The following is a 10727-nucleotide window of genomic DNA, read 5'->3' as shown; positions in this document are numbered from 1 at the left end:
TTATTTATCTAAGTACACTGTAGCAGTCTTCAGACAGCACCAGAAGAGGGTGTCAGATCTCATTACTACGGGTGGTTATCAGCCACCATTTGGCTGCAGGGATTTGAACTCAGGACCTCTAGGAAGATCAGTCAGTGCTCTTAACCACTGAGCCATCTCTCCAGCCCCAGAAAGAAATTTCTAAAGAGCTAGCAGTTTAGTTGTGGAATCAGGCTTGTAAATAGATATTTTGTATATAGTTAAGAAAAAAGAAAGGAAAAGAAAAGAAAGTTACCTTGCTGAGCTAGCAGGTCGTTACCATAGTTTAAGCCTCTGGTACTTTATTGGTATAAAGATTAGGTAATTAAATCAGTTACAGTTGGTTCTTTCCTTACACTGGCTAGGTCCTGGGAGTCAAACTCAGTTCCTCGGGCTTGGTGGCAAATGACCTTACCACTGAGCCACCTTGTCTGCCTGTACACCACTTTTCACGGCCATCCCTGGCATTCTAGTCTTTTCTATTTGAAACAAAGTAGCCTGGATCAAATTTGCCAGTCTTGTCCCCTGCCTGCTGAAATACAGGCATGCATCATCACATTCAAATAAGTGCGGCTTTTTACACTGTGGTGTGTGTGTGTGTGTGTGTGTGTGTGTGTGTGTGTGAGAGAGAGAGAGAGAGAGAGAGAGAGAGAGAGAGAGAGAGAGAGAGAGAGAGAGAGAGAGATTCTTGTGTACGTGCATAGGCCAGAGGTCAATATGTTCCGTCTTCCTCTATGACTCTCCACCTCTTTTTTTTTTGAGACAAGGTTTCTCACTGAACTCTGATACTGCAAGAGCAGCTGGCCTGTGAGCTCCAGGCTCTTCCTGTCTCTCTCTCCTTAGTATGACGAGGACAAGCAAGCACCACTCCAGCTCCTTACACTTTCCCAGGGAGCTATCTCCTCAGCAGGACTGAATGGCACTTCTGAGAAATCTGCTTTGCGGAGTTGTTCAGACAAGTCCGTCTAGTGCAGGACAGCGGGGCAGGGAAGTCCAACGTCTCCCGCGGTGGAGACATTCGCCTGATTTGTTTCCCAGAACTCTCCTCTCCTCTTGACTGTAAAATGAGGAGAGCAGCCCCCGGGCTCTTGGACCAGAGAGAGTGTGGTACTACAGAGAGAACTCTGCATCCCACAGACTCAGAGAAAGGAATTAGTGTGGATCGCCTGGGTCTAGCTTGAGCACTGCAGCGGGGACCCATCTTGGGGGGCGCGGGGGGGAGGGAGTTACGAGTTCCTCTCAAAATGGGTCGAATAATTTTGTGCCTCTTAAGGCTCTTAAGACGCGGAATGTTCGCTTAAAGAGGAGCTGAGGCAGACTCTGCCTTCAAAAATAAAAGGGCGCTCGGGATGTTCTGGCAAATATCCTCAGGACTTGGGGGAAGGGTGGGGAGAAGGGAGGAAGGAGGGGGAGGGCTAGTCTTCTAGAAGGCGGGAGTAAAGGGTAAAGTGCTTAGGACCCATTGGAGGCAGCTGAGACCTAGGTTAGGAAAGATTGCCATCAGGGGCTGCAACCCTGGTGATGCTGTAACCGGCTTAGGCGTGGGCTAACTTCAGCTCCACCCCTCCCACTGTGCCGTCAAGTTGACTGGGCGTTTCCATCTTGGCCCCCTGAAGCTGTCGCAGTCACCACCCTGCCGGCAGCCGCAGGTCACCGGGTCACCTCTCTGGCTCACTCTTCCGGGCTCCAAGGCCTGGGTGGGGCGACCGAGCCACAAGTGCGGCGGCGATCAGCTGTGAGTCCCCGGGGGGGCCGAGCCAGGCCGCCCCCCTCTCTACCTGGGACTTTCTTCCGGCCAGAGCTCCACAAAGATCTCGCTGTCTTCCAACTTCCAATCGCCTTCCCCACCTTCTTCCCCGCCCCACCTGGCCCTGGCGTGGACCCTGGGTGTCTCCTCCCCTTCCCACTTCCAGCTCCTTCTACGGAGTTTGATTTGAACTTTCGAACCCGCCAATCATCGGCCTCGCTGCGGCCCGGGGCGGGGTCCGGTGTCCGCCCTCCCGACGCGTGGCCGGGCCAGGGTATATAAGCCCTGTCCTGGAGGCGGACCTTACACAGCTTCTCCCCCGGACTCCTTGGTAGTCTGTTAGTGGGAGATCTTCGTCACCCTTTTTCACTTCCTCAGTTTTCGCGGACCACTTCAAGGACTAAATATGGTGAGTGTGGCTTTGGGGGTAGCGGCGAGGTCGTCTGAAGGGACCGCGGGAGCTGAGGGCTGCCCGGGAGACGGTACCTGCAATAGCCCCACGACGGCCGCCTCCAGTTAGACTGGCTTCTGGCGTTTAGGGTGTGAGAACCTAGTCCACTAAACTAGTGTCGCTTTGGACTGGAGGGCTCGTCCCGGGTACCTCTGTCTCGATCCTCCTGGGAGAGCATCCCGTCTCGGCCGCCCGTCGCTCCCGGAAAGGCAGGGAACTTTCACAATGATCACGAGAGTTTGGAGAAACTCAAAGGTCTCCATTTTCCTCAAATGATGTCGCTCTCCCAGCTGGGATAGCCCAGAGGACCTCGTGCGCTCTGGACAGGACTGAGCAAATACTTCCGGGCACCGTCTCCACGCCCTGTGACTCGCTGCTGAGTCACCTGTGGCCAGTCCCCGGCCCTTCCAGCTGCAGCTGTGCACCTGAGAAGGCGAGCTCCTCCGTAGGAGGGAATAATTGGCGTCAGATCCCCTAAGCCAGCCTAGTTTTTAGTGTTAGTTCAACGGCATATTTAGCCCAGTTAAGAAAAAATGTCCGTAAAAAAAAAATTTTTTTTTCTATTTAAAGCTAGAGTAAACTACCAACAGCGGGTTTTTTTTTTTTCTCCCCCTTCCTTCCCCCCCCCCTCGTTCTTTCTTTCCTTCCTTTGAAAAAGGGTTTCTTTGTAGCTCTGGCTGTAATAGAACTCACCCTGTAGACCAGGATGGTCTGGAACTCAGAGCTCCGCCTGCCTCTGCTACCTGAGCTGAGATGAAAGGCAAGCCACTTGGCTTGCACTTTGGTTTTTGAGTGTCTTATGCTCATGCCAGTCTTGAAATCATTATGTGGCCAAACATGACCTTCAATTAAAACCAAGATCCTTCTGTCTCCACTACCCAAGAGCTAGGGTTATTCACCTGGTTAACAATGTATTAGTTCAGTTTTCAAGAAACTATGGGGGGCTGGTGAGATGGCTCAGTGGGTAAGAGCACCCGAACGTCCGGAGTTCAAATCCCAGCAACCACATGGTGGCTCACAACCGTCCGTAACGAGATCTGACTCCCTCTTCTGGAGTGTCTGAAGACAGCTACAGTGTACTTACATATAATCAATAAATAAATCTTTAAAAAAAAAAAAAAAGAAACTATGGGTGAGGCTATCAATCCCTCTCAGGAGGCAGCGGCAGGAGTATCTTCTGAGTCCTGGTCAGCCAGCACAGTGAGACCCTGTCTCAAAAGCAAACAAAGAGCCCGGCGTGGTGGCGCACGCCTTTAATCCCAGCACTCGGGAGGCAGAGGCAGGCGGATTTCTGAGTTCGAGGCCAGCCTGGTCTACAAAGTGAGTTCCAGGACAGCCAAGGCTACACAGAGAAACCCTGTCTCGAAAAACCAAAAAAAAAAAAAAAAGCAAACAAAGTTACCAGGAACTCAGCCCGGCTTGGAGGAGAGGCTAGCTCTCTAGACTTTGGAGGCTGAGACAGGGAGGGGAATTGCTCATCATGAGCAGGGAGGGGAATTGCTCATCATGAGTCTGGGGCTCCTTAGTCCCTGGTGAATCCCAGGTTAGAGCAGGCTACAGAGTGAATAATTTTGGTAAAAGGAACCTCCCTGCTCTACGTTTAACTATTTGAGAGACCATTTACCTAGCCTGCACCTGGTCAGCTGACACTAGAAATTTAAAAGAAGGGCTGGAGAGATGGCTCAGCTAAGCACTGACTGCTCTTCTAAAGGTTCTGAATTCAAATCCCAGCAACCACAGGGTGGCTCACAACCATCCTTAATGAGATCTGATGCCCTCTTCTGGTGTGTCTGAAGATAGCTACAGTGTACTTACATATAAATAAATAAATCTAAAAAAAATTTTTTTTAAAGAAAACCCCATCCCAGCATTGTTTAAGGTCTATGGAAGCTTTAGGGAGGTGAAGGTGCACAGCCCTCAGCGCAAGCTGCCTTTGTCTATCTATAGTCCTGGATGACCCTTGAACTGCTGGTCGCCTCCTTCCCACACTAGGACTGGGATTACTGGCCCAAGCCACCATTTTGTGTGATGCTGGGATAGAGCACAGAACTTCACACACAGTTAGGCAAGACCTCTCTCAACTGAGCTAACTCTCCAGCCCCCAAAGCTGTTGGCTTCTTTGTTTTATTCACTAGTGTGAGTGTACGTTTGGATAGTTGGTATGCTTGGGGGTGAGGGTAGGAGAGGGCAGCTTTCCTCGGAGTTCTGAGATCAGGTTCAGTAGTAGGCTCTTTTTCCAGGCAATCCTACAACCCTCCCACGCCCCAAGAAACTTTCAAAATTGTATTCTATTCTGAAAGAGGGATGCCGGTAACAGGACTCTGGTTACAAAAGTGTAACAAGTGGCTTGAGTGCTTTTGATCAAGCAAACCCACAAAGATACAGTTCAGAAAAGCCCCAGGCTCACCTATTAGGCAAGCATGGCTTAAGTGACTGGCTTAGATACACCAGTAAGCCTCTTATCCAGTTGAGGCTAGACTAAGTGATTCATCTGTTCCTCTTGGCTTTGGCTTCTTAGCTTCCAGGAGACAGGCTTGTTTGTAAAGATTTTATATTTCTCGTGTGGATGTGTGTGTGCCACAGCATGCCTGTGTGGAGACTCGGGTCTTTTGGATTGAACTCATTATCTGGCTTGGTGGAAATTGACCTTCACGTGCTGTCTTGCCAGCACAAAGAAGCTGTTTAAGCACCAAAAGGCTACCGTTGAAGTGCCACCTTAGAATCAATGGCCTCAGACACCGCGCTTCCTTAGGCCTGCCTGTGGCTCTTTCTAGCTTCTGGGGACTGGAGGCTCTAAAGTCCGGGTGAAGGTCACTTGAACCAGAGCTGCACCTCCCCCACAGCCCTCAGCACAGGAGACGCTGATCTCACTGATGTGGTCCGAGCCCTTGATTGTCTCGTGGGAAACACGGGTGGAAGGACGAGACTAGTCAAAGGTTGGGAGCAATGTCTTGTTTTACTATCCAGGCCTGAGAAGCTGCTCTTTAGAGAACCTGGATGTTGAATTGAGTTTCCTGCTCATGACTTTAAAAGCATGAAAGTCTTTACTAAAGGAAAAGCGTAGCAACTGTGGGAGACTTCTTATGTCAAACGTGAAAGGTTTTCTGCCAAATTCAAGGTCCTCATCTCATACAGATTTATGATGAACACTGGGTCCCTCTGGATCCTGTGGGTTCAGCATAGGCGCTTATTGTCTCATTGGACCAATAGGAAATGGGTTTGGTAACTTCAGAGCCACTACTGAGCAAGGAAAGGAAAACAAGGGTGTCCCCCGACCACCATAGTTAGAATCTTGTAGTTACTTTTCCACGGTGACAGAAATGTACACTCTGATCTACTAGGGAGCCACTAATTGCTCCTTTCTTCTCGCCACTCTCCAGCCCCATTTCTTAAACTTTTGTGAGGTTTTAGGAGTCTTCTGGTCTTTAAAACATCCCACCAGACGGGTTAACAGGGAGACCAGGAAGGAAAACTGTTCTTGCAGATTAGAGTCTTCACTGGGTGCAAGGCTGCCTCTGGCCACTCTTAGCGTACCACTATCTGCTTATCTAGCCTTTTTTTTTTTTTTTTTTGTGAGTCATGGGGGCTAGTTTGAGCTGGTTTTAAAGGGAAGAGGAAGTTTTGTCCCCATAAAGGAACTGCAGTGAGCTCAGAGGGGACAGTCAGCTTGACTCAGCCCTGGCAAGGAAAGGTTCTGCCTCAAGTGCAAGGACTCAGAGCTGGGGAATTCTGGCATAATCCTGAAAGTCATTCTAAAGCAGTAAAAAACTGATCCTGAACTGCCGAGGATACAATCTGTTGAAGGGCCTGGCCTTGCCTAGTAGGTCATTAGCTTTAATGCCTTTCAGAGGGTTTTTTTTTTTCCTTGGGTTAGCTCTTCAGTAAAAATTCTTGGTTTTGAAGTATAGTCCTATGACAGAGCGGCCTCTGAAAAGTGATCCTATCTTTGAGCCATGCCCCAAGGCCTCGTGTGTCACGTTCTCACACTTTCTTCCCCCTTTCCGCAGCGTGAGTGCATCTCCATCCACGTTGGCCAGGCTGGTGTCCAGATCGGCAATGCCTGCTGGGAGCTCTACTGCCTGGAACATGGCATCCAGCCTGATGGCCAGATGCCAAGTGACAAGACCACTGGGGGAGGAGATGACTCCTTCAACACCTTCTTCAGTGAGACAGGAGCTGGCAAGCATGTGCCCCGGGCAGTGTTTGTAGACCTGGAACCCACAGTCATCGGTAAGCTGGCTGAGGGCTTCCCCGAGGTATTCCTTCTTGGTCACAGACTCAGAATCTCTCTCCAGACCCAGAAGGGTGAGTGAGCTTGTGTGTGTCCTTGGTGGCCGATGGCTGACGTCTTCTCCCTTTCCAGATGAAGTTCGCACTGGCACCTACCGCCAGCTCTTCCACCCTGAGCAGCTCATCACAGGCAAGGAGGATGCTGCCAATAACTATGCCCGTGGCCACTACACCATCGGCAAGGAGATCATTGACCTTGTCCTGGACAGGATTCGCAAGCTGGTAAGAGCAGTGGGTTATGTGGTGTGTTCTAACCAAGGTTAGGGGTCTTATATGTATTCAGTGAGACCAGCAAGCTTCACAATCCCCTAATACTGAAGACCATGTTCGGTCTCTTTGTTTCAAGCTCAGACATTCACATCCCTTTTAGGTCCTCTCGCTCACTGAGGAGGTGGCTAAGGCCTCCGTGTGACTAATAAATAAGTAAAGCTCATTTGGAAATCTGGACTGGAGTTTCATGTTAATAAAGTTCGTTCATAGAGCAGCCAACCTGGCACACACAGGGCCCAGGGTTCAGTCTTCAGAACAGAAGAAATAAAAAGTTTCAGAGCCAAAGAAGCCAGATTGACACCATTTATGGAGGCTGGCGGGGTGGCTTAGAATTTAAGAGCACTGTCTGCTTGTCTAGAGGACCTAAGTTTAATTCCCAGCACCCACGTGGTGACTCACAAAATACCTGTAATTTCAGTCCTAGGGGATCTTTTGCTCTCTTCTGGCCTCTGTGGGCCCCACACATACGGAACATAGATATACATGCAGGCAAAACATCATATACATGAAGTAAAAACAAACCAAAACGAAAAACAGCCTACAGAAGAGTTGTTAAGCTAGCCAGATGGTGGTGGCACATGCCTTTAATCCCGGTACTTGGAGGGTAGAGGCATGAGAATCTCTGAGTTTGAGGACAGATGGGGTCCACGGAGTGAGTTCCTGGACATCCAGGGTTACACAGAGAGACCCTGTCTCAAACAAACAAAACAGAACAAATTAAAAAAAAAAAAAAAAAAAAAGCAGTCCTCGGGCAAAGCTTGAGGTGGGGTCGGGAGATTCCATATTGCAAAAGCAGGTATGTTGATGGGACTTTGAAGTTGTAAGATTAGAAATCCCAGAAAAAGTTTCCTAGCACTCAAGGAAGTGAACTGGCTCTGGCTGGCCAGTGCTAAGCAGGCCCAGTCCTATAGGACCTTACCTATCCTGGTAAGTGCGCGTTTTAATGAACAGCCTGGCGATCAGATGACCACTCTGAACACTCTGTGAGGCTTGTAAGTGATTAACCAAAAAAGAAACGGACAGGCTGGCAGGCTGGGGTGTGGAGGAAGCAGGCAGGCAGGCTGGGGTGGAATGGCTTGTTGGGAAATTATGCTCAGTCCAACCACACATGGTCTGTTCTAAAAAGCAACAGCTTTACCTCATAGCTTCATACTCTTGTCTGCTTCCCATGGAAGTTAGGTTAATCCTTCCACTAATGAAGGAGGATTGTAGCAAATGAAGTTTCAGCTACAACACAGACTTGGATATTAGGGACCTGCCTTCCAGGGCGTAGGAACCAAGTAAAAGCTATGAACGACCAGAAGAATTGACCTCAGTGTCACTGTGTTACACAGGTGGCATAATGAATGTGACTTGACAGGGCTCTGCCTGGTACTCCTAGTATGTAATTAAGATATGGACCAGTAAGTGAACTAAAGAGAGACAGTTATTAAGAAATGTCTGGGGGGGGGGGGGGCGCTGGTGAGATGGCTCAGTGGGTAAGAGCACCCGACTGCTCTTCCAAAGGTCCAGAGTTCAAATCCCAGCAACCACATGGTGGCTCACAACCATCCGTAACGAGATCTGGCGCCCTCTTCTGGAGTGTCTGAGGACAGCTGCACTGTACTTACATATAATAAATAAATAAATCTTTAAAAAAAAAAAAAGAAAAGAAATGTCTGGGGGCTGGAGAGATGGCTCAGTAACCACTGCTCTTCCAGAGGTCCTGAGTTCAAATCCTAGCAAACACATGGTGGCTCACAACCATCTGCAATGGGATCTGATGCCCTCTTCTGGTGTGTCTGAGGACAGCAACCGAGCACTCACATACATAATTTTTTTTAAAGTCTGCAAAGTTAAAGAGTCTCAACAGAAGACTATTTGAAATAATTAGGGGGAGAGAGAGAGAGAGAGAGAGAGCGAGAGCCCAGTAGTCGAGTACTGGCCTAGCATGTACCAGGTTCTCTCCCTGGGTATCCTAGAAAAGTACAGAGATTTGGCCTGCAGTCAGAATAGACTACTTGAATGGAGCAGGACACCCATTGAAGGTCTAGTGGAATGTTAATAAATAAGGCGCTCTCTTTGCCCGGAGTGAATAGGCTGCCACGTGCTGGGTGCTTTCTGTGCCGAGCCTTATTTCAAGTATGCTTTTAATTCCCAACCCAAGCGAGGTCACATCTCTTAATAAGTAAGGTAGAGGAATTTAATTTGTCAGGTCACACATGAGGAGGTAGGGCCACCCACCTTCAGCCGGGCAGTAAAACCTGGCTGTCCTGTGTCCCAACTTCGATGTTGGCAACCTATCCAGAAGTCTGAACCCTGCCCTCTGGTAACTCCCAGCTGATAAGAAAGCTGCATGCCCTTGCGAACTGACTCAAAGCAAGGTCACCAGCCACAGCCTCCTGGCAACCAAAGCCTGTGCCTTGTGTCTGTTCTGATCTCCTGTTGTCCTAATGCAGTTCGAAGTAGCTCATTTAAGATCAGCTTAAGGAAGCCTCCCATTCCTCAGAAGTTCTCAGTCACTGGGCCACTTGGAAGCCTTTTGTAATTCCTACTGGATGTCCCAAGTCTTATCAGGTGTTAGCTGCAGATTCCTAAGCACCCATGGTAGCTCTCACAAAATGTCTCTCAACATTAAAATGAGCTTTTCTCCCACAGGCTGACCAGTGCACGGGTCTCCAGGGCTTCTTGGTTTTCCACAGCTTTGGCGGGGGAACTGGCTCTGGCTTCACCTCCCTGCTGATGGAGCGGCTCTCTGTGGATTACGGAAAGAAGTCCAAGCTGGAATTCTCCATTTACCCAGCCCCCCAGGTTTCCACTGCTGTGGTTGAGCCCTACAATTCCATCCTCACCACCCACACCACCCTGGAGCACTCTGATTGTGCCTTCATGGTAGACAATGAGGCCATCTATGACATCTGTCGTAGAAACCTCGACATTGAGCGCCCCACCTACACCAACCTTAACCGCCTTATTAGCCAGATTGTGTCTTCCATCACTGCTTCCCTCAGATTTGATGGGGCCCTGAATGTTGATCTGACAGAATTCCAGACCAACCTGGTACCCTACCCTCGCATCCACTTCCCTCTGGCCACTTATGCCCCTGTCATCTCTGCTGAGAAAGCCTACCATGAGCAGCTTACAGTAGCAGAGATCACCAATGCCTGCTTTGAGCCAGCCAACCAGATGGTGAAATGTGACCCTCGCCATGGTAAATACATGGCTTGCTGCCTGCTGTACCGTGGTGATGTGGTTCCCAAAGATGTCAATGCTGCCATTGCCACCATCAAGACCAAGCGTACCATCCAGTTTGTGGACTGGTGCCCCACTGGCTTCAAGGTTGGCATTAACTACCAGCCTCCCACTGTGGTACCTGGTGGTGACCTGGCCAAGGTGCAGAGAGCTGTGTGCATGCTGAGCAACACCACAGCCATTGCTGAGGCCTGGGCTCGCCTAGATCACAAGTTTGATCTGATGTATGCCAAGCGTGCCTTTGTGCACTGGTATGTGGGTGAGGGCATGGAGGAGGGTGAGTTCTCTGAGGCCCGTGAGGACATGGCTGCCCTAGAGAAGGATTATGAGGAGGTTGGAGCGGATAGTGCTGAAGGAGACGATGAGGGTGAGGAATATTAATTAATTCATGTGCTGCCAGTCTATACTTCTGTGGTCTCATCTTTGTCTTTGCGTGTGCTCTAACTGTCCTAAACTGTCAATAAAGGTGTTTCCGTTGTAAGTTGCAAACTGGCATCTGGTTCACAGCTCTTCCCCTTCCCCTTGGAGATTGCATCTTGCTAGATAGTCCAAGATGGCTTCCTGCCCCTACACCTCTATGAGTGCCACCATCATAGGACAGCCATCACTGTCCCTGACTTGAATCATGGATTCATGACTCATTGAGTGTGCCCAGTTGAGACTAGTGATTAGTTGACCATTTTCAAGTACCCATTAGGTGCTGTGTTCTGTGCTTACTGA

The 10727-nt window shown here is 49.5% G+C and overlaps 1 protein-coding gene across 1 annotated transcript; it reads left to right on the top strand.

Annotated features, from left to right (window-relative positions):
* Nucleotides 1-1870: 1870 nt before the first annotated feature.
* On the top strand, nt 1871-10496 carry LOC110310101 (tubulin alpha-1C chain). Its single transcript, XM_085831383.1, has 4 exons — nt 1871-2174; nt 6224-6446; nt 6580-6728; nt 9414-10496. Exons 1-4 carry the CDS (start codon nt 2172-2174, stop codon nt 10386-10388), a joined length of 1350 nt encoding a protein of 449 aa, XP_085687509.1. The 5' UTR covers nt 1871-2171; the 3' UTR covers nt 10389-10496.
* The last annotated feature ends 231 nt before the right edge of the window (nt 10497-10727 follow it).

This window comes from Mus caroli, unplaced genomic scaffold (genome assembly GCF_978045245.1).
Source record: "Mus caroli unplaced genomic scaffold, Mus_caroli_1 scaffold_16, whole genome shotgun sequence".
Taxonomy (NCBI): domain Eukaryota; kingdom Metazoa; phylum Chordata; class Mammalia; order Rodentia; family Muridae; genus Mus; species Mus caroli.
The sequence above is the reverse complement of the archived record's forward strand: the minus strand, read 5'-3'. Positions and strand labels throughout refer to the sequence as shown.